Source organism: Atractosteus spatula, chromosome 17 (genome assembly GCF_055471065.1).
Source record: "Atractosteus spatula isolate fAtrSpa1 chromosome 17, fAtrSpa1.hap1, whole genome shotgun sequence".
Taxonomy (NCBI): domain Eukaryota; kingdom Metazoa; phylum Chordata; class Actinopteri; order Semionotiformes; family Lepisosteidae; genus Atractosteus; species Atractosteus spatula.
In genome coordinates this window covers 8,513,816-8,538,877 of record NC_142722.1, presented here as the reverse complement: position 1 = coordinate 8,538,877, position 25,062 = coordinate 8,513,816, and the positions used below count along the sequence as shown (strand labels likewise).

Sequence of the window (25,062 nt, the reverse complement as noted above, 5' to 3'; positions counted from 1 at the left end):
TTTACATTTTGGGGGAAGATGTTCTTTTTCTTTTTTTTGTAGTGGGGTAGAGACAATGGGTTGATCTGGTACCATTCAGCAAGTGTGTTAGCATGATATTTGGGGTATGATTTTTTATTATTTTGTACAATTGTTGTCAAATACTTAACAAATCCAGATATGCAGATAAGACTTAAAGTGAACCTGTATTGGCCAGGGACAGAATGACAGTACTCCATCCAAAAATGTCATACTGTAAAAGTTTTCTCATTTACACAACACTACTAAGAGAAAGCGTGGAGAGAATAGTTATTGTTACCCACCCCCTGCTTTGACCAATTTCATGTCTCTTCTCTCTGATCTCCTATCTAATTATCTCCACTGGTACATAACACTCATGACAATCAATAGGTAGAGTTGTTTCAGTGTTGCAATGGATCACTGGACTTACTGCACCACTCTTTTCTGTAGCACATTTTTTTTCAAATGATTATTTCACAAAGGGCCAGGAATGCATTCTACAGGCACACACTACATCTAGAAACCTAATCAAAGAGAAATTTTGTTGAAGTTCTCTTTATGTCTTAGAAGCACAACAATAAACACTGACATTGAGATTTATTCGATTGCTTACTTCTTGAAAAGCCTTGTGATCATTTCCTGTCAAACAGTTAGAATAGAAACAGATCCTGAGATTGCAAATATACTTGTTGTGCTTCCACTCAATTAAAAATGTAAAATGTAAATGTAAAACACACAAATATACATTTTACCTGAACCCCCAGACCCATGTAACGAAAAGTTAATATCACTTTGAGATTTTTGGCTTCCATATATAATACAGGATCATAGAAATATAGTGAGAAAATGGTTTCCTGGTCTATAGGAGTGTAGGATAACTACAATTGCATTATCAATATAAAATTACTAAAATGATTGATCCAAGATTATTTGTCTTTTTTTCTAGCTTCATAACTAGCAGGAGTGAAAACAAATATAACAATCATGTGGGATTATTGTGGGAAATTGTGGGAGCACAAACTAGCTGGTAGCAACAACATTAGTCAGAAGAGGGTTCAACTCTCATCAAGAGGGATATGCAATCCAGAGTCTAGGGTGCATTGGTTTGCTCAGAGCAGCAGGTGCATGAATGAGCCTTGAACCCTAGTGAGAACCAGGGTAAGAAACTGAGTGAGTTGCTAAGTTTTACACAACACACCAAGTGTTCAATGCACTAAAATAAAAAAAATTCCTTACACTTATATAGCGCTTTTCTGGGCTCTCCACTCAATGCACTTTAGATGTAATAGGGACTCCCCTCCACCACCACTAATGTGCTGCACCCACCTGGATGATGAGACGGCAGCCAAAGTGCACCAGTATGCTCACCACACACCAGCTCTCAGTGGGGAGGAGAACAGAGGAATTAAGCTAATTCATAGATGGGGATTATTAGGAGGCCATGATTGGAAACACCCTGCAATTTCTAATTACCACGGAGAGTCAGAACCTTGTTTCTACATCTCATGTGACGGACAGCACATTTTTTACAGTATAGTGTACCCATTACTATACTGGGGCATTAGGGCCCACAGACCGCAGGGTAAGCAATCTTAGTTTTTCCCAGGAGGTCAGCCATCTAGGTAGTGGACAGGCTCACACCTGCTTAGCTTCAGTGGGTTGCCAGTATTAAAAGAAAGGGGAATAATATTACTGTAAGGTATGCAAGTGGTGTTCCACTCAAAGTAATGTTTGTCTGCCGAGGGGAAAAAGGGGATTAATGCTTCTTAAAACAAGTATCTATGGCTCCTTTAAGACAGATGGTTTGTTTGGTGCAGACAGCGTGTTGGTGTCCAGAGTCCTATGTAAGATTCAGAGCAGCAGCCTCATCTTATTGTATCACTTTAATTTTGTACCTGTATTATTGTTTCCATAAGTAATTTTGTTCTGAGATTGTTTCCTTTATTGTCTGTGGTTTGTTTCATTAAATAGGGCATTTGTTTTTCAACACGCCTTCAATCAAGGAGATGCAGAAGTGTCATAGTCTGAGATCTCATCGGATTTAAATGTGATAGTTGAGAAAATGAAAAATCATTTATGAATCAAAGATTGAAGTAAGGAAAGAAAGCACAGGAAGGATATCTATTGAATGGAGTGGCTGTTTGTACTCTGCTATCTTGGAGCTTCAACCTTTATCAATAAAAAATGCTGCTAGAACATTTTTTATAATAGTGACTTTTTCACGTGCATAGTACTACAAATAAACAGCATTGCCTTCATATCGAGAAGGTAAAAAATAATAAAAGTAACCTATGTTTTATTGCTTACCCACACATTTTCATAAAGCAGAAAAGAAGTATAGTACATGGATCTGAGAAACTATTAAAACCATTTATGTACATTAAACCTTTTTTGCCTTTACTACCATTGATTGTGCAGTATCATAAGAGCAAAATTGTTTCTTTATATAAAAGAGAATTTTGAAAGAGGTGTGAAGTAAATCAGAGCTTGTTTTGGATCATTACATTATAATGGCCTTTTACGTTTACATAGTAAACGTATTCTCTACACTGTTAGAAGGCAAAACTACCGTAGCTGAAACAGAAAACTTTAGTCTTAAGCCAATCAAACAGATAGTTAAAAATGTATTTTTAAATAGTCTATTTTTTTTTAAAAAGACAATACAAATATAAAACTAAAGGGAATATCGTTAACGTTGTTTGTCCATTTTGAACGGGATAATGATGATTATGTTTCCAGCCAAAATAATAAATTCACAAGGCAGTTTAGAGAGGGCAGTTAACCTGTACAGTGTGTCCTTGGTTTGTGAAAGAAACAAGTGCAAGTAGAAAATGCAAACTCCACACAAAGTCAGATTCAAACTTTGGAGCCTAGAGTTGTTAAGCAACAGATTTTACCCATTCTACCACGATGCCACCAAGTCAAACATAGATTCTGCATTATTTAGATATTTTATTGACAATGGGCAGCACAGTGGCGCAGTGGTTAGCATTGCTGCCTCACAGGGCAGGGTTCAATTATGGATCTGGGGTGTTAACGGTGAGGAGTCTGTATGTTCTCCTCATGTTCGTGTGGGATTTTAGCCAGCAGCCATATCACCCTGCAGCTCACAACTGGCAACCCACTGAAGCTAAGCAGGTGTGAGCCTGGTCAGTAACTGGATGAGAGACCTCTTGGGAAAAACTGAGGTTGCAGCTGGAAGAGGTGTTAGGCCACTGAGAGCTGGTGTGTGTACTGGTGTGTACTGGTACACTATGGTTTCACCTGTAAAGCACTTTGAGTGGAGTGTAGAGAAAAAGTGCTATATAAGTGTAAGGAATTATTCTTATTATTAATTTATTTTGCTGGGTGCCGGGTGCTCAGGTTTCCTCCCAAAGCCCAAACACATACTGACAGGTAATTGGATTTTGAGAAAACTGGCCCTGGGGTGAGTGTGTGCCCAGTGATTAACTGGCAAATGTCCAAGGTGAGTCCCACTTCCAGCCTCTTGCTTGCCATTATAGACTCTGGCTGACCCTGAATTGGATGAAGTAGTTAGGAAATGGATGGATGGATTATATTGATAACCCTTTCTAATGGTGAAACATCTTGTTCTTTATATTTCCAGACATTTCTATCCCATGCCTGTAAAACTTATGGAAAAAATGACCTTCATTAGAAATTCATTTATTTTCTGGCATGCTGTCAAAACCTAAAGCAGTGGCAAAGACATTGCTATTCAATGAGGTCTTAAATGTGAAAGCACTCTCTTTTTAAAAAGGGTCATGTTTATGGTAGTACCATATTTCACTTATAGAGTATTAAATGCCGACTTGTGTAGTTTGAAATAATGTTGCGGCTTGCCTGTATCTCTACTTTTATAAAGGTCGAATTTCTTTCTTTCTGTATCTTTTCTTTTAAAGGGGCAAATAATTGATTTATTCTCTAAGAAATGTAGGTTTGATAACAGAAAGCAGCCTCAATCAGTTACCTAATGTTTTTAATTATTTTAGTGAATATTGAAAGTTCTGTATTTCAAAATTATAAGACCAACAGAGGCATCAGTAAATGTAAAATGTTGTATATATATATTATATTGGGTAGAAATAATTACTGCTTTTAATTTATTTGGTTGAGTCATTTTCTTAAACAAAATTATTTGATTCTATTTGTTGTGGATCATAAGATATTGAAGCAGATATTGTAAAATCAATTGTTTCTGGACCCAACATTTCTCCTTTTCAGAAGCTTCAAGTTTCTCATAAAGACATATATGTATTTCTGATTTGAGCATAAAAGTATAAGAATTCTCATTTTTCCCCACAATTAAAATGCTAAATAGCTTGTTCACATTATTTATAGATTTAAATTAACACACGGAGGGCACCAGACATTCCATGTTGGATGTTGCAAGTCTGCAGGAGTCATATGTCTTCTTTCCCTTTCATTATCTACTGTGGTTCCAACCACCTATCAGGTATAAAATAACACAACCCTGCCCCCTAGTGTTCAGACCAATCCCCTTGACACCACTGCCTTGCAGTCAAATGATTAGACCTGGGCCAGCAATTATAACTTTAAAATCTCCCAACAGAAATATTGACAATGGTTAGCACTTCTCTAAACACATGAACCATAAAATGCTCCAGATTTGTGATTTTTTTTACATTTTTCATTATGGTAAATTAATTCCAGATTGTTAGTATATGTGTAATGTAGCAGCAATACAACAATGAATGCATCTTTAAGGTTTCTGAACCTTGGAAACATTTACTTGCACTGAGTTAAAAAATGTATTTTATGAACCTCAAGAATCTTATGTAGATTCCTCAAAAATTTCTAACTCAAAGTCATCTTTATTCTTCGTGGACCCTCGAAAATTTTCCTACACTTTATCACAAATCAAGTTTTTATTACTAAATATTACTGTTTAGGGATGATGATTGTCCATTGTTTCATTTCATTTCATATTTGAAGACATTATCAATTTCTAATCGTATTGATTTATATTTTAGTATTGCTTCCACTAAGAAAAAGGAAAGATGAAACAACAAAGAGGCTGACAAATGCTACAGAACATCAGATATACTGTATATCAAGATCTGTGCCTTCGTTTAAATGTATAGTGAGGCTACATTAAAGTCTAATCCTTGTCCAATCTTTGTCAGACATAACAGTACTCACAGTACTGATTCATGTGAGAAGGAAATGGCTAAAGATACTTTCAAATGAATGAGGACACTTTGTATTGATGGCAATCTGTATTTTGATGTAAGGAAACTTTATGTTGTCACTGAGATGCAGATGTTTGCACATAGAAAACTATAAACAGGAAATCTCCGGAATTCAGTGGTGTCTGACTTTGGAGGTTATTATTTCACACTTCTGTTTTGCATTTTTATGTAAGCAGCGTGGAAAAAAAAAAGCCCACAGGCGTGCAGAGGAGGAGGCTCTAGGGACATCCAGGGCTCATTATTAAAGCAGCTTAAAATAAGGCCTAGAAAATCAGCATGCACTTGTCTCTCAGGTGAATTAAGACTCAGCATTCAAAGGTCTCTCCTAAATGAGACACAATCCCTTTAAATGTTAACCCCTGTATGCTTAGCAAGTATCTGGCTTGAACATCAACATGCTGCATCCTGTTTTGAATCATGTGCTGTTATTCCTTAGGCTCACTTTTGGCCGAAAGCTATATTTTGCAGCAACAATAAAGCCCAGTTTGGTACCAGGCAATCGAGAAAATAAACTCTGCTTTTGTTACCTGGATTCGCAGTAAAATAAGGTATTAATAAAAACTGATTTATGATTTTATAAATTGAACAGAAAATTCAGACATTTGGTATGGTTGTTGTGCAAAATACACACCTTCCATATTTTTGAAGTTGACATATACGCAAAACTTAAAAGCTTATGCCATCAAATTAAAACCCCAAACATTTATTTATCTATGCAAAAAACAGAAATGTGCCATGGTCACACTGAGCCTCAAATTTAAAGAGGTTTATAAATATGTATTTCAAAACTGCCACAAGAGAGATACATATATATATTAAGGGTATTTCCTAGTGATGAGGTAAAGAAAATATCCTGAAATGTGAACTATTCTTAAGATTCAGTATATTGTAAATCCTAACATATCATGATACATGGCTGAATGAGTCTAGTATGGTAGCAGCTTTTTTCCCACCGACTGAACAGGTGAAAAATGAGTACATGTGTTTTTAACAGTAGTAGGTACATATCCATCAATTACACTGAAAGGTACTTGGCTGGTCTGGCAGCTTTTACATTGACATCTGTCTTCATCAAACATATCCTTTAAAAATGCACAATTTTCCTTCTTGTCATTTATCACCCACTTCATGTTCAGCCCCTCAAGGTACGCATTTCCATGCATTTGTTCCTTAATTGTTTCATGACACCCTTAAACAATCCTAGAGAGATCAGAATGCAGGCTGTTTAACCATGTTTATTCTGTGTCATGCAGAAAAGGTGCAGAAATGCTGGGAGCAAACTTCCCTTGAAAGAATCCAGGTTATTTCATTTCAAGAGTGGTTCTTTTGCTTATTGTTTTTTATGAAAAACAGTTTTTGTACTGAGGTTTGACAGGTTAAATACCATCTGGTATTTGACCATATAGCAAATGTAACTTACTATACAATCTATTAGCTTTCTTGAAAGGGCCACATGCACCTTTATTATTATAGGGAAAGCAATCTATATGTTATAGGGAAAGTAATCTCAATGTCAGTGAATGTCCAAAGTCAATGAACAAGATTGTTCAAAGAACTATTTCAGTATTTGTCTTTCAGTGTGGAAACATTAAGTTCTAACCTTCTCCAAGAATGCTGAGGTCTGCAAGTCAGCCCTAAAACTACACTAAATTAACCTATAAACACTATGTATCAGTTTTATTTTACTCTTGGAATAAAGGTTGAAATAAACGTAATGATAAAAAATCAGAAGCAAATTTATCACAAACTACAAATCTATTCCATATCAGCCTCAACAAACATGTTGCTTTACTTAGAATCTTGCAGTAAGATGTTAAGTGCAACTTGATTAAGGTTCTGAAAAGCAATTATTCATAACAGGATTGGTTTTAAAACCACTTTCTCTTCCTTCACTCTTTCCTATCTCTGTTAAATGTTTTAAATTAAGCTTTATGATACAAACCACTCCAAAACACTCACCAAACCTTTTTCCAAATGAGAGGTTTTGAAAAATTCCCATGATGAATAGAGACCATGTACCTTTTAAATCGGACTCTGTTGGTAGAGCATAAGACTCATCATTTTAGGGTAGTGGGTGCATGTCCCACGTCGGGCGCAAGGTTCTCTAATAACCCACACTGGGCAGCAGCAGTATGGGGGGACGGTTTTGGGGGTATCTGCGTGGAAGAAAAGCCTGGCAATCTACTTCCGTATCTTGCCATGAAAAACTCTATGGATAGTGACAGTGGAATGGTCCATAGGGTTGCCATGAGTCGATACCGACTTGATGGCACTCAAGAACCACCACCTTTTAAATCAACGACATTGTAACATTGTAAGTTTGTTACAACAAACAAAGCACAAAACTGAAATGCTAGCAGAGAGATATAAAGGATAAAATCTACCCAGCTCTATTAACCAACCTGCATTTGCTAAGGATAGGATCTGGTGTTCCATCCAGTGTGAGGAGAGTCACATGCTCTCTGATCACTTAACACCATGGAAACTGGGATAAGCTCCGGCCTATTGTGGTTCGAATAAGATCTACCTGCAGTACTTACAGAGCTCCGTAGAGTTTCTGACTAGGTCTCTAGCATTATATTGAATTTATTTACATGTGAAATTTACATAATTTACATCTACTATCATCACATTGAAATACATTTGGGTCTTAATACAGAATAACCTACATTGGACACCACTTTGTATTATCACTATGCCAAAGCTACTCATTTTAATGAGGCAGGACATTTTTGTACAGAGAGAAAGTTTCTCCTTCAATTATTAAGCTCAGGTGGCTTTTTTTAGCTTTTGGATGTGAAACAGAGAGAGCTATCTCGGTAAGACACCAAGCAGATGAAGTGGCCTAGAGTGATAAGGTGACTGCACATTCAGATCTCACACTACTGTCAGAGTCAGACAGCTGTTAAGAATGACACTCATATTCTGTGGCATTTGGAGACCAGATTACTTCATAAGAAAAAAAATGAAAGGGTTTTTGTGTTTTGGAGAGTAAGTTCTCCTCACACTCCTTATGATGGCCAGTTAATGTTTCTGTTCTCCCTTCCCTGAACCTTAAAAATGTGTAAGATGTCTGTCTTACACTACCCAGTCTGCATAAGAGACTTTTTTCATTCTCCGTTTTGTTTTACTTTGTTTCATAAATCATCATAAAAGATCCAACTATGAATTAAAGAAAGCTGCAACAGGCAGGCATGTACAAGGTGAAGTATTGTTTCTAGTTTAAAGCAAGATATTAAACCTACATTTATGGTATTGCAAAGTTCTAGTTGGAAGAGTAAGTGGGATTAACTGCAGGTATCTATTCAAATACCTATCAAGAAAATTTGAACAATTGATATCAGGCATGTTTTATGGAGATGTTCTATTTTTCAATGAGCTATAAGGATGGCACATAACTTTCATCACTGTTTAAAATACTGTTTTAAGAAATTGCTCACTCAGCTGAATATATTAGTTTGTTAGTATTTTTCTATTTACCATTCCAGGAGAAGAATTAGGCTACATGAGCAGAACCCTAGTCTCTATGTCCCTGTTGTTGCTGCTCATCACAAGTCAAAAATAGATCTGAGAAATGCTAAAATGGGGGACAAAGCTCAAAGCATCCATTTTAGTCAGAGCTTCACAAGGAGATCATTAATAAAGAAAGTAGAGGATAATTCACCATCAACACCAAATATAATATAAGAAAGTGTTACCAACCACATCAATGATTCTGTACTCTCTTGCACTGCAGATGGTCAGTTTATTATAGATATTATGGTATAAAAACACATGTGACAGATTCTGGCACAACAGCCCCAGCAATGGCAAGGGGTAGAGAGTAATGTCACACCTTCAGGAAATGGGAAAGGTGAGATTTCTCAGGGGTGATGTTATTTTCTAAAGAAATCCCACTTTTGTTTTCTCGTTCAAAGCAAAGTTTGTAAAATTTCGAAGGATGGTTCAAGGATTTCTATTTAAAATCATCATAAATAAATATTTTAGTTGTTTATACACTAAAATAAAGTTCTATTCTGCCTGTAAATCCCAAGATCTTTATTAGACTTGAAAGCAAACTTTTTACAGCTCAATCCCATGTTGTGTAATGGTACTATGGAATGGTTAAGGCCCTCTGCAGAAGTAATGTGTCCTTTTGACCTTACAGCACAGTAGGGAAGAGGGTTGAAACTTGAAAGTCAGATGAGATTAACTACAGCTGACAGATCAGGAGTAAAATCCATATTATACTTGTATCTGAGACTATGTGTAACAAAAAGGACACTGCTAGTAGTTTAAGTCTAGAAAAGCATAATAGAAAGACTGATAAATGGATGAAACTAGAGATGGGTAATGAGTTAAGCAGAATGATAATTTGTTGCAGAAAAGAAATTGTGCAGTCAAATGCAGAGGCTCTTTAACAGAAGAGATAAACCATCTGAATAAAGATAAAAGGCAACTATATTCAATGCATTTTCTTCTTGAGAATTTCAAAGGTCTGCTTAGCTCCCAGTGCAGTAAATGAATCTGGTCCTATTTTTTGGTTGGTCGTGTACCTATGAAAAGGATGAGCAACAAAAAAACTGGCTCTATTTATTTCTGGAAGGTTTAAATGTATTTATCTGAAAGCCATGGTCAAAATATGCCCAATTAAATCCAAGCACGCAGCATTTATAAAATATGAATGCTAATTGATAGAAAGGAGATGGTTGCAGAATGTGCTGTGAAGGGAACTGAATTTATTAAAAGGTGTTATTTATGTCTATCCAACATGAATGTGTGATACAAGAAAAAAAATCATTTTAACATGAAACATTATACTTAGGTGAAAAACAGAACATAAGTTCTTCTCCTGTCTCTTCTTATGTTTGAAATATCAAACATCTGCCAAAAACTAAATGACACCAGAGGGTCTCTAAAGGCAGTGGTTATACAAACACATCACTTTCCTGCAGCTGGCTTTTATTAAACTCTAAAAGTTTTCATTTTCAGTACTCAATCCATATTAGAATTCATTCAGCTTCCACACCTGCTTAAATCCTAAGAAATGCCAGGCACCGGCAGTTATCTTATTACAAGGGAAACGAAGTATGCTTCAATGTAAGTTTGCTTTTAATGCACACCCAGTTTTCTCCACGTCATCTTAATCACACCAGAGTGCTTTGTATTAAATTTCTGTTATTTTTAGCCCCCTTTTTCTGCCAAGTATTAATAAGATCTGACTATTCTTTAAAAAACGTTTAAGGCAAAAGGACTCTAGTTCTATGTTAATATTTCTTGGAGGATGATATCTTATTGAGACTCTAATTCATTGCTCTCTGATTGACTTCTGCATGCTGTCATCCACTAGAATGCTAGACGGGACATTTATTTATTCCTGTTGTGTAAAAGGACAGGTTCTTTTATTTTTTGGTTGTGCTGTTTTGAGTATTCCATTGCATGATGTTTTTTTTTTGTTGTTTTCTAATGCAAATTACATGACTGCTATCATCAGCACTTGCAGAGATGTATAAAAGTATTTGTTTTCAGTAGGGCACATCCCACAAAGCTACACATGTAAGTGAACAGATGTGCAGTGAGACTAAAATACATATTGCCTAGAAATATTTTAATGTTGTTTATATCAAGATACAAAATTTAAATATGCATTCCTCTCACCATTCACTATTTAAAAAAATAAAATAGTTAACCAGTAACCAGTTAAATAACTCTCTCTCTCTTTCCTAGCGTTAATCTCGCATCAGCAGGGTCCGCTTGTCAGCACACCAGTCTCCATTTGGTGGTTTGAACCAAATCTTTGAGCTGACGTTGCCATTAACTGCGACCGAGAAATACTCCAACCGGCGCGTCGCTCCGCCTGCCATCGGAGTGGGAAAGGGGGGGGAGGAGAACAAAGTAATGTAGCCAATTCATAGAGGGGGATTATTAGGAGGCATGGGAAATTTGGCCAGTACGCCGGGGTTACACCCCTACTCTTTTCGAGAAACACCCTGGGATTTTTAATGACCACAGAGAGTCAGGACCTCGGTTTTACGTCTCATCTGAAGGACGGCGCTTATTTACAGTATAGTGTCCCCGTCACTATACTGGGGCATTAGGGCCCACCTGGACCGCAAGGTGAGCGCCCCCTGCTGGCCCCACTAACACCTCTTCCAGCAGCAACCTTAGTTTTTCCCAGGAGGTCTCTCATCCAGGTACTGACCAGGCTCACACTTGCTTAGCTTCAGTGGGTTGCTAGTTGTGAGTTGCAGGGTGATATGGCTGCTGGCAACCAGTTAAATGACTAACTCCTACATTTACATTTGCTGTTTTGCTTTTTATTCCTTAATACAAATCTTGCTTGAAGCAATGGAAATACCTGTATTTCCTCAACGATCTGAGTTAAGAACTTCAGAAATCATAAATGATTGTTACATTCCAACTCTCAGATGGCAAAGCTTACATAAAGAATAACAATAAAAGACAAAATGAATGTATATGTAACAGTTTCAGTTCCTTTGCTTCTGTCAAAGACATCCATCACTTATTAATATTCTAAATTCTGTGACAAATTGGGGAATGTGGATAAACTGTGCTTAAATGTTTGTGAAACAACATACACTGAACATTAAGGGGAGATTCAAATTAGTTTTTTTTTATTCACTGAGTAAGCTTTGAGGTCTGTATAATAGCATTTAAAATAACTTCTTTTGCTGCCGAGTTCACTGTATTTGCAGAATCTGTTTTTCATCCCAGAGCACTGAATTAAGACATGACCAATTCAGTTTAAGCCACAGACAAATACACAAAATACAAAGCTAATAAGCTTGCAGACATCACAACTACATCTGAATTGCATTCTTATCTCTAATTGGTTTATGCTGCTGGTAATTTGCAGGGTTTCAGTTTTACATATAGCTTTTGACACTTAATTATCCATTTAATTTCATGTTATCGCAAATCATCAGACTACATTATTGATTTCTTCATCAGTTCCTCAAGAAGTAGTGTCTTACTGATTGATAATAGGTTTAGCAGGTCTTCCATTGAATCTGAGGAATTGCGGTCACTTGGAGTTTTTGATTTGTGGCACATCTGATGTCTTCTAATTACTGTAGGTCTGTGTATGTGGCTCACCAGTGAATTTAAGGCTGTATGTGACATGCTTTTGTGAGTCTTCATCTTAATTTAAGAATTTCATCGTAATAATGATGTCAAATTCAGTTATAGTATCTGAGAGGTTCATCAATGCTAAAATAATAAATGGTTTTGCTCCTACATTTCAAAAGATTATTAAATATTATTTGCCTGAATTTTAACTCTGTTTCACCTCTGAACATTGCCTATGTAATCCTGTTTTAATTTCTGGGTTAAAAGCTTTAGAAAAAAATAGTAAAATAACCGTGTGGTTGTAATTTCATTTTAATGTACGGTACTACAGTCTCACCTATAGACTGTAGGTTTTATGAAAATGAAATCATTTACATAATTAGTAAGACTATGTTCCTGTCATTTGATCAGTCATCAACTAGACTAAAACATTAAAAACATTAAATTTTTAATGTTAATGTTAGAATTACAGTATAACTGCTAATTCCCAGACAAGTGCATGGTGCTCCATGCTCTAATTTGATTTTGATTTTTTTTTGTTTGATAAACTCTTCATTTTAAAACCTCTGAACTCACATCATTGTGGTATTGAGTGTAAAAGCTCTTCTTCTGTGGAAAGTGCAGCTAATGGACTTTTATAGACTTAATAACGGATGATATTTCACTACAAAATCTATGGTTGAGATTCTCTTAATTCTGATGGATGGTAGTAACGCTTTTGGAAAACCTATAATTGACTCAGCCAATTTCCAAGAAAGCACATAATAATTTTTATAAATACAGAAACAGTTGTAGAAAATGTGTTACAATAGGAAAATAATTTTGAACAGTTACTGGAAGTATTAGTACATTTTCTCACGTTATGTGGCAATTACTGCATCTGACTCTTTGCTCAGTTGAGATATATGGTGATTTTCTATTCCACCAAACAATTCTCAAATTCTTATTGGCTGTGTGTGTTAGGGTGGAGCAAATCACTCGGACACAGATGTGTAGTGCTTTTAGGTACATTCTTATGAACTTTAGCCTGGTCACTGTCTCCCCTCCCCCAGTTTTATCTCTTTCAGCTTAAAGTCACGTCATTTACCAAACCGCTTTATACCATACGGTGCTGCGGGAAGCCGGAGCCTACCCGGCAAGCAACGAGCACAAGGCAGGGTACACCCTGGAGGGGGCGCCAGTCCATCGCAGGGCAAGTGCAAGCCAATCATACATGGGGACAATTAGGAGGCCACAGTAAAGGCTGAGGGGGAAATTTGGCCCCAACGGATAACTCCCTACTCTTATTGAGAAATGCCAGGGATTTTTAATGACCACTGAGAGTCAGGACCTCGGTTAAATGTCTCATCTGAGAGACACCGCCTGTTTACAGTATAGTGTCCCCGCCACTATACTGGGGCATTAGGACCCACCCAGTGGGCGCCCCCTGCTGGTCCCACTAACACCACTTCCAGCAGCAACCATAACCTCCCAAGAGGTCTCCTATCCAGGTACTGACCAGGCTCAACTGCGCTTAGCTTCAGTGGGCAGCCAGCTGAGAGCTGCGGGGTGATATGGCTGCTGGCAGCTTAAATAGTTTCTGCAAGAAAATGAAGAGTGGCATGCTAACCTTCAAAGATCCAAAAAACAGACAAAACTCATGAATCAAACAGGAATGACAATAAGAGCAGGGCTCTAGGCATATATCAGGAAGGTTGTGGGGTCAAGTCCCGGGTGAGGGGGATGCTGTTGTACCCTTGAGTAAGGCTGCTTCAGCCCAAATGCCTGTTGTACAAAACTACAATGGTTTGAAAAAAGCGTCAGCTGAATAAATTAATAACCATGTAAGGAATTCTTTCTTTGCCTTGCCAAGCACTATTGCTTAAATGAAACAATTGTAAAATAAAAACTGAATGCCTGGAAATACTATCTTAGGGGCAAAAATTAGATGGGGAAAAATTTGTGATTAAAACAGTAGGAGGGTAAAAGCTACTTGTTCCCTAAAACAAATCCCTTCTAATATTTCACCCATCAGCTTTCTTTTACTTTCCAAACAGTAACTAGGGCTATATGCTGTATGTCTAGACCTCTGGAATTGTGACTGGAATGTTGTGGGCTCCCAGAAACGTACTTCACTCATATTTGTTCAGAAAATGGCTGAGTATTTAAATCATTTATTAATTTTCCTATGGGATTAATAAAGTATTATCTATCTATCTAAGTACAATGTACAGTCACTCTGGATAAGGGTGTTACAAATATCTAAACATTTGGTATTTTCAGATATTAATGGGTTTTTACAGATATGAACTACTCAGACATTTCTGGTCTATATATACTGTATATGCTGGTTTTGATAGTGCCAAGGAATTTGTTTATGGTATATATGATATGCAGGCAATGAGGATTCTTGTGGTTTCTTTACTGCTAATTTGTATGTGGTTTATAAACACAGCTTTTTAAAGACACCTCACAAACTAGGAAAGAAATACAATACACCCATACTTCAAAGGAGATGATGGAAAAGATTCCCTTTCATTTAGGAATTGTACTTTTAAGGCATGAGCCTTGAGTTGCTAACAAAAAGCTATTTGAATAACCACATTAGTGATTCATTTGTTACCTTAATACTTTATAGTACAACTTTATAAAGAGTTGTTTCACGTCTTTGTTAAATTCACTCATAATGATTGGATGCACTTTGCCTGGCAGACAAATCTTAGAAACATTTGTTTCAGCACATTTTAACTGATTTTTAGAGATATTTAACAAAGATGTGAAAGTGAAAAAACAACTTATCTCATCCATCCAACCACTGACCGGCAAGCAACCGGCACAAGGCAGGATACACTCTGGACAAGGTGCCAGTCTATTGCTGGGCACACACAAACACAGACATGCACACACTCACATCAGGGCCAATTTATCCAGAAGCCAATTAACCTTCCAGTGTGTCTTTGGAGTGTGGGAGGAAACCGGATCACACACTGAAACCCCACAGAAAAACAGGGAGAACATACAAACTCCACACAGATAGCATCCCAAGAATTGAACGCAGGGACCCCAAAACTGCAAGAGAGCCATGTTAACCACTGTGATCTCATCTTTTTTTTTAAACAAATATCTTTGTCATGGCCATTATAAATAAAAATTGTATCTCCCAATTATGTTTTCCAAGACTTTCACTTATAAGACAGAAATGAAGACAGACATTCTTAATAAGCTAATTGAGGCAATGAAAAACAAACTCACAAGGAGCTTTAATTATGTAAGGCTCAAAATGTCTGCAAAAACTTGAGCAGCAACTTAATACAGAAGAATCTGTTCATTTAAAAGGGAAAAGCTGTTGCCTGGGAACTCATTTCTCTAGAGAAAACTGACTTTTATGAAAATGAATCTCACTGAGGAATATTAGTAGCCAAACCAATACAGTGTCGTGACAGTGAAATGTCAAGCGAAATGGATAGTGACAAATGTAAATGCAAAACGTAACTAATTCAAGTTATGTTAAATTAACATACACACTGCAGATCTCCCTCATTACAACAGTGGGGCTTCAGTCTTGAAGGCTCTCCCTCTACTTTGAAGTACATTTCATGCCTAAGATTAAAGTCACACATACAAGCCTAAAAAATAAGAATTCTAAGATTTAAAATAAAAGGTGTTTTTGTTCAGAGAAAGATGGAAGAAAAGTAGTTAACTATTGCAAGTGCATTCTGCTTTGTCATAAATAACCTTCCATGAAAACTGGATTGATCGCCTCTTCATTCTGTGCTTTATTACCTACTGCATGTTCTAGCACAGAAATACATCATTCAGACTTTATGTGCAGATTAGAATGGAAAAGTTGCATTTGAGCTGCCTAATGCACTTGGGAACAAATATTTATCTCTTGAGGAAAAGCGTAATATTGTGGTGATGCCAAGCCTATTGAAAAAGATCCATATTCTATTCAGTTCCATCTACTGTATTTATTTTACCCCTCATGAGCCCTTGAGATTACAGATATCATTATAATGAAGGCCCTGGCAAGATAGCAACAGTCACATTTAATTTCACAGGGTCTGACATCCATACAAGATAATCAACACTTACAGTATAGTACAGAATTATTCAATATACTGACCTAAGGGAGACTAGAAGACAATACAAAAAACTCCTAGATGTCAGGATCTGAAGAGATGTCTTTTTTCTTTGCTAGGAACTTTTTTCTGTCACTCTTTGCATAATACTGCTTTGGGAAAAAGGCATATCGAGTTATTTTAAAGTCAGTGAAATCCTAAGAAAGGCACTTAAAAAAGAACTTAGATTACCAGAATATTGATACTTCTTGGACATCTTAGAAGTGGACATCAATTTCAAAGCATCTGTTATCATTGTGGCAGTAATGCTTAATATAATAGGGTGCTCTACATAAATGTTTTATACATATTCAACAGATGTTTTGTTTATAAAGTATTCATAAAGTAATGTAGATAAGTAATTACAATGTAGTAATAAGGATATCTTTATGTAGGTGTTTTACTTTTTGTTTTTGAGAAGTCATTGCTATATTTTAATACCTTGTTACTGCTTTGTTAATACTTTGTGCTGTAACTGCTTTATTATCTAGCCGTTAAATATCATATGTGTAGAGCATGACTAATACATCCATAATTAGCCACCTCAGAATAAAGTTTTACCAGGAGTCAGCTATTGTCCATGAGACACACCACACCACACTATTTTCTTCCATAAACTAAAACCTCTGAGGAGTCTATAACCACTTATCTTCATGGCATGTTGCCCAAAGAGTATGGGGTGAAAAGGCTGTACTTCGATGGACTCTACATTCAAGGATCTGTTATGCACATTACACAACAGAAGGTTCAACAGTTGAATTGTCAAGGCTTTTCTCACAAACAGCAATGATCTTAGCTTGGTTTTCCATTTTACAACACTCCTCCAAAACTACAGTTTGAAAGAATAATCTGAGCAGCTGTTTCTGTGTTAAGCCACTGACAGCATTTGAAGGCATGAAGAGGTGGAATAGTGGAGCAACATGATTGGCTGAAAACTGCAAAATTGCCTATATATATATTATTGCCTGTGCTTGTACATAAGCCATAACTCCAATGCCCTTTTGTGTGAATTGATTTTATTTGCCATTAAGAGTTTCCCTTGTTTCTTATAGGGATTGATGGGAAAGTGCTAAACAAACTGCAGCACCATTCTTGCAATAGCTATCCATTAAGGCACTGTTCCTTGTTGTACATAGCAAAAACTCCAGACTCTGCAATTTATCAAAATCTCTGAAAGGCGATTTCATTTAATACAGCAGCAATGCTTTGGAAAGTTATTGCAGAAGGTGATTTAATGTCAATGGACAGAGAAAATTATATAGCATAAATACTACCATCCATACAGACTTTCTTACAACAGTTCAAAGAGCTTTTGGCCGAACTGAGAGATTTAGTGTGTGAGCCATTGAGATACAGATCTGCCGGTAATGCGTTGGTAAGGGAGTGGTAGCATGGCCATAAGGATGAGGCCACCAGAACCATCCATTCAATGGAATTAGCAAAAGAGCTGCAGCAAGGCCAATGATAGGGAGGACAGAGGGATTCAAAGAGATGAATGTGGGAAATAGGGTTTTGTTACCCATATTTTATACCTAGTTAGCTGTGGATGAGCTTTTGTTCTCAAACATACTTTATAGACTCCAGAGTGGTATTTCACTTCAGCTACAATTCAATTACCTCCAAACAGCTTTCAGTTTCATTTCCTTTACGATTGTTTTTCTGTGAAAATCAAATATCCACTTTTCTATACAATTCCAAGTGTATACACTTTCAACCTCAATGGCTTATAAAACAACTGAGTTACCACTCGTAACACCATAGACAGAGACAGCACTCGACTGAAATGCTGACCACACCTGCAAGAGACTATATACCACAATACACAGGACTGAGCCATGTGAATATTTATTAAGTCCTCTCGCAGCACCACTAACCCACCCAATGACCCTCAGGAAAGATGTGTTTTGATCTGAGAATCAAAGGAAAATCAGTCCTGTTCCATACACAGATGAATAATTTGAAGAGCAGGTGCAGTAAGACCCATCACACTTCGCTCTAGAATGAACTCTTTCTTACCCTTGACAAAAAATGGTCAACTTTAACAAACATTTAAGGTACTAATTGAATCCTAATGAAGATAAGTAGAGGTTTTATAACTCAAGACTTAGATGAATTCTTTAGGACCACCTACAATAACAGTACCTACACCTTTATAAAACGTAGCACCATTAGGAATCTAGGCTTGAAATATGCTAATAGGGAACAAACAAAAGATGAGTATGAAAAATGGACTTGTAATTTACCTCCTCCATTAAAAACAGAACCATTGCAGAACTGGATTGTCATCAGCTCAGAATTACCATTATCACAATTTTCTGTGAGATCCAAATGGCAACCGGGCAGTTAATAAATCAAGGTCACGATAGAGGAAAAGAGATTATTTGTGGCGGGGAACACAGACAAGAATCTTTATTAAATACTTTTTACCTCAACTTCACCCAAATCATTAATTTCTCCACTTGCCTGAATAAAGGTGTGACTGAATGACTTTCACTTTGCTTACACAAGGCTATTGGCACATAGTCCTTCGTGTTCCTGCCAAACACACTCCTTAAAAAAACAAGATGAAAACCAATGAAGGCTTCCATTGTTTTCTGGCCTATGATCCTTTGAAAGTTACCCCCAGATTCCCTACCCTTAAAAAGGAAAACAATAGGTTATCAACCCTACAAAAGCTTCAGTAAGCTACTTAATTAAAAAGGCCTGGTTCTCCTCTGCCTAATTAACAATTTATTACGCCATCAGTCAGTTTCTCCACCAATCAGTTTAACAAATGCACCCCTTCCTTCTTCCATCCCCTCCCTCCCATTTCCAGCAGATTAAATGATTAAAATTTCATGTGGGACATACTGAGGTGCTGACAAGGACTATAGCATGCAACTGTTCAGGAACAGAGGATGCATTTAGTCCTTCAACAATTAGCTTTAATCCAATTGACTGTGTCCTACTAATGGATATCTAAACGAGTGAGAGATGGGCTAGCTCAACAATTAGTTAAAAGATTTATATGTGGCACATTGGGGAGATCGTCTAAATCTGAATAATCTATTCTCCTGGCCTGTTGTACCATTTAAAAGCCATTGTGAACTCTATCCGGTTCAAGTTAACCTCTACCTAGATTGATTCTGCTGGAACTCCCTACTTACTCTCTGTCCTTTCTGTTGTTCTTGAGCTATTTATAAAATCCTGTTCTTAAATCCCTTCAAAACTGCCATGAGAAAAGGCACCATAGGAGTATTTTAATCTTTGTTGCTGAGTGGAGATTAGGTTTTGTTAAATGGATTATAAGGAGGCCACTGACAATGTAGTGGATCTTCAGGATACAAATAAATCTCCTGCTGTCCGAATGCTGCACATCACAGCTCTCTCTTGTTTTTAAAGCACACTCAGACTTTTCATTATTATATATCAGATGTTTTAAGTTTATCTTTATTATTTTAACAAAACATTTGCTGATTTTATTTTCTCAAAACATGTTCTCACCATGTGCTGCCATTTTAAATTCTTTATTCAGAACTATTTTGGAAAAAGGATTAAGCCACCAACTGTGCTCGTGTTCTGCTTTTCTTTCTTTGACTTTAATTTACAATTTTCTTTTCTGTTGCAATAAATGTACTTGCCCTAACTCTCCAAGTCATCAGTTTAATAACTCCAGCTTCCATAAGAACTAATTCTGAGTTTGTAGGCCATGATCTCTCAGGTTTTCTAGATATTAAAATAAAAATGTATAGATTAGGGTTTCATGTTTTCTTTCCAGCTGAACTCTACATAAGTTACATAATTGAAGATTAATTATCCTAATCAAAGGATTAGTTTGTTTTCAGTTCCTAATCACATTAGAGCTTGCCTTTAAACTATGGCATTGCTTCTATAATTTAGGGTCTCCAACTTTAGAGGAGAAAAAAAGACTTGCAAAGTCTCCAATTAAATAACTCATTAGTTCAGTTGGGAATTCAATTAAGTGAAGACCATAGCTAAAAGGAAAACCAGCTTGTGTATGTGTTCCCAGGTCCAGGAATGAGAATGCCTGCTTTAAAATAACATATTTAATCCTGAAAAACACAGAATAATTCACACATTTCTAACACCAGTAGCATTCTGCTTGTCCCCAAGGGAACAGAAAGAGAGAACAATTTTCACGCACAGATCTAGTATCTGATGATAATCAACGTTTCACCTGTTAAGGCCTGACATCTTATCTGTACACGTTCAATTAAAGGTGCCTCCTGAACACATCCAACACCTTTATCAATGAGAGTAGAATCCTTCAGGGAGTGGTATAGGAGCACTGAATGATTTGTCTCAAACGTTTCTGCTTTTTAATTCAATGAATGTATTTTAAGCAACCTGGTTCTGATTGAAATAGTTTTGAATACTCAGGCAAGTGAGAGATCCCACCTTATGAAAAATAAAGGGGTGCATGATCTGATACACCCTTGTTGATGAATTATGCCATTTGTACTCATATGCACTAGCCTAGCAATGGATGATCTGTTTTGTACAAAGTCCCCAAGAGATTATTATCTGGGATGAGCACAATGGTGCTTGCAGTACAGGCAGTAGAGGTTACATATTGCAGTGCGCTGATATATTGGTGGTAGTGTGGGTTCACATCATCCTTAGACATCAGAAGTTATCATTCAGTATAACTGACAAAACAAATGTGATCAGACGTAACATTAAATGTGAGTTCTTCCACGTGACCCACATATGTCTCCTTATACTCTATTAATAATAAAATGTTAAAATGTGTAATTGTTGTATTTCCCAACTGTCATACTGCTGTAATCTATAGCATATTTCAGCTAAGATTTCTTCTATGCAAACATACAGTCACACATGCACAGACAATGGATATTCTCTCTGGTGTTGTTTAATGTTGATGTAATAAAAATACATTTTATTACATTTTTATTAAACATACAAATAAAGAAAGCCTTGCATCTAAAAATATGATTGCAAACATACAGTACATGTTTTTTCATGTACACTGTACCAAAAATGTCAAATTATATACTTCCTTACTACATGTTTGTTTTTTATTTTTTTTAAACTGATCCTAGAAAGCAAACAGGAATGGAACTGATACTACAGCTTCAATGAAAGGTCTTGTCAAGGTATATTGTCATATGAGAACAGTTCAGCAGTGCTAAACACCCTGAAGCCTCTAATATGGATTTGATTTTCAATATACAGATTTGACAATATAATGACCAAATGATCAAACTGTAACTGTACATCCCAGACTTTGACAGCTTAAATGCATAACAAGATACAATCATGCCCTTAGCATCAAACCATAAAATAGCCAGATACCATTGCCTAATTGCCTTATATACTTAATTACCATATATGATATTGGTACAATATTTCAGGTCTGTATTGATGGCTGCAGTGGCATCATTAAATTTAATATATTGTAATACTAATACAGTATTAGTAAGTAGTAATCTAACAAGGTCTCAGCATTATGTGTACTTGATTTGCTTTTTTTCTTCTGCTGCATTGGATTGTTTTCAGTAAGTGTTACTCAACTTGTGTTGTCTAGCACAAGAAATTAAAAATTTTTGCTGTGCCCTTCCCAAAGGGTCATTATTTGTGATGTGTATAAAAAAACAGAAGATGGTATGAACCATAGTTTAGCGTTTCATTTAACAGCAGTGTGTGGGAACCTGTGGACACATGACCTCAGGGGATTTACACTGTGACTCCCAAGGTTTTCCAAAAACTAGTCGTAATGCATCTTGCTAGACAGCTTTGGAAAGATGTTTTCAAAGCAGTTTGCTCATAATTAAATGGATTTAGCATGTTTGTGGTTTTGCAAATTATTGTTAATTCTGTAGTCTGAGGTGGGAATGCAACCCTTTTCCCATTTTATGCAGCCAAATACAGATTCAATCAATTTAACAAATGCCCCCCAAAGGCATTCAGGAATTTTACGATTTTCAGATTCGTTTTCCGACTTGGCTGTTTGGGCCTTCAGAATAACTGTAGGCATATAATTTTTAAGCAGGAAGTTTTTTCATGGCGTATGTTGCCTTAAGCATCTAGGAAAGCTGTAATACATAATGACTTGCAAAATCCATTATTCCAGAGAGACAAACTATATTGTATAATAATTGGAAGCATTGTCTCCTGGGTTTTGTATGTGGTTAATCGGTAAGTTTAAGGATTACTAGAAAGTTTCAAACAAAGCTGCATCTCTCAATCTAGTTCTTAATAAGGCATTGAAAACTCAGACCTTCATTTTCATAAAATAGCCAATTCACCCCATTTCTAGTGGCATTACTGCGAATGATCTTATGAAATAGGTTAGAAAGAAGATCTTCTCATCTTCAGATTTTGAATAAGAACTAAACGTTTCAATAAATGCAAAGAAAATCAGTTGCTGCAGTGAATCGTGCTCGCTTTTTATAGTTTTAAGTCGAGCATTTAGTGCAAATAATTTACTTTAGATAATAATACAGGTATTCTTTCCTTTCGGATCTGCGCTCTGATGTTCGAAATTAGGTATCTCGTCTAACACCACAAACAGAATGGATAAAACGAATTTAAACTATCATCCATGTGTTCCTTGAGGACCTTTTTAAATAAACGATTCCCCATACATAGATATTAAATCGAAGTCTTGAAGTGTGTGTGCATCCGCAGAATATTAAATAGAATTTCACATGGGACGTCAAATATCTGCTCAGCCGTTTTAAAATGCCACCTTCGTCTGTACCGGGAAGATACTGGGGATAAATCGCTCCTATCTATTCCCTCCGGACTCCGGTGTGCTACCGCACCTTCTTGTGCACAATCCTCAGCCCTCAAAACAAGTCGCACAGCCCAGGAACCTTGTTAAAAATCCTCGGCAACACGGAGTTTTTTGGCTGTTTATGCTTCATACCAAAACACATTGAGCATTGATAAGATGGGTTTTATGCATACTAGCCGGCGCTAGACGCAAAAGGGGGCTTTGAAACTTGAGACTAAGAAACCCAGAAAGCTGGCTTCGAGCCACAAGAACGCACCTAGCGATTTGGGCACCAATTTGCGATGGTGTAAGGTGACTCTCGGGCTGCTGGAGAACATGAAATGCATAAAAAGACTGAAGAGGCGTGTCCATTCTCAAGAACATTACTGCCTGCATTTATCCACCAGAAATTTAAATCTCACGAAACACAAAAATGCACACAAAATACTTTCATGCCCCTGTATACGCGTTTTCACCTTTCTGCGGACTGGCTAGGTATCAGACTTTTACAGGCTCCACAGAAAATATTTGAATGTCACAGCACCACTTAGAAAAGAATAACGGAATAAACTGAACAGATTGCCTATTTGAAAGTCCGTGTGTCTCTGCAATGTTTTTATTGGTAGTTTCAACATCCTGGAAAATATTTATTCGTTTTGGGAGCAAGCATGGCAATTTAGTTATCAGTGAATACAAACAGGCTGACTTAAATAATTTAGAATTATTCACAGTGCAGTTTGCTTGGTTCTTTAATGGTCTCCTTTTGCCTAAGGCATTTGAGAGAACTGATGTGGTTTTTGAAAAAACAAGGCTGCTTAAGCTGCTAATTTTTTTTTTATTGCATTCAAGTTACTAATCCGAAAACGTCTTATGCGTCTAACTGCTCAAGCAAAGGTGGGTACTGCATCTAACACCACAAGTAAAAAAAAAACCTTAACGCAGACATGTTCACAACATTATTCAAATAAGTTTTTGAATGACATTTGAAATGCAGTGTCCACCTACCTTCTGCAACAGTGGTCTTCATTTTTACTTAAATAAATTCCAACTGAAGGCACCCTGTTAATGAAAACAAGATACTTGATTTTTGTGAGGACGGAAAAGACGCAGTTTAAACTGGAAATAACGCCAAATCCAAAATACCGGTGATCACTGAGAACCGGTCCATGAAAACTTTAGCCAAAGGTTTGCTTATAGAAGCGGAGCGGAGAACCAAGTCTCCCCAGCGAACTAAGATCAGTCATTTGGGGAGCGCAAGGAATACACAACTACGATTTACATCCATACGGAAGATCCCTTTCAGAAAACAACCCCCCTCCCCAAAAAAAAGAGCGAACAAAAAAAGAACAGCAGCAGCAATCCAAGGTGTGACAGAGCCTTGAAGGAAACTGGGAGAAGCCCAAAGCAATCCACGGGTGCTGAAACGCAGATCCTGCCGTCCCCGGTCTGTAATTCTAACACAGAGGTATCCCAAAGTACGTGTAGCCTGTGTCTGTTGAGGGAAATTGACTATAATACTGCGCGCTATAAGCTTTTGCATGGGATTGCAAAGGAGGAAGTGGGAAAGGGGGGGGGGTGGGCTTGTGAGTGGGGAGAAAAGCAAAGATGAATGTTTTATGGGGCTGGATCAGGGATTGAGAGCTGATGAATGTTTTATGGGATCATGTGGTTTGACGTGAGGGGAAGCAGCCTGGATCAGATTTGCACAAAAACAGAAATCGTGTGTAAAAAAAAAAGAGGTGTGTGGGGGGGTGGGGGGTAGTGAGAGAGGCGTCAGGTCAGGTGCAGTATAAACTGAGGGAGGGAGGAGAAAATACTTTAAAACACAACAGCAGTATATCTGGACGCGGGCAGGTGCTCAGGTGAACCTGCGATGATGTATTAGAATCCATTTAGGATCTAATTAGCCCTGGAAAAACTTCTTAGTGTTGAAATAGACTGA

At 37.0% G+C, this 25,062-nt stretch overlaps 1 protein-coding gene across 1 annotated transcript in view; it reads right to left on the bottom strand.

Annotated features, from left to right (window-relative positions):
- Positions 1-24,811, bottom strand: part of rtn4r (reticulon 4 receptor) — a 40,714-nt gene extending 15,903 nt beyond the window's left edge. The window contains exon 1 of the mRNA XM_088935769.1: positions 24,126-24,811. Coding sequence (XP_088791895.1) covers positions 24,126-24,147 — 22 coding nt within the window. The 5' untranslated portion in view covers positions 24,148-24,811. The remainder of the gene's footprint in view (positions 1-24,125) is intronic.
- Between the last annotated feature and the right edge of the window lie 251 nt (positions 24,812-25,062).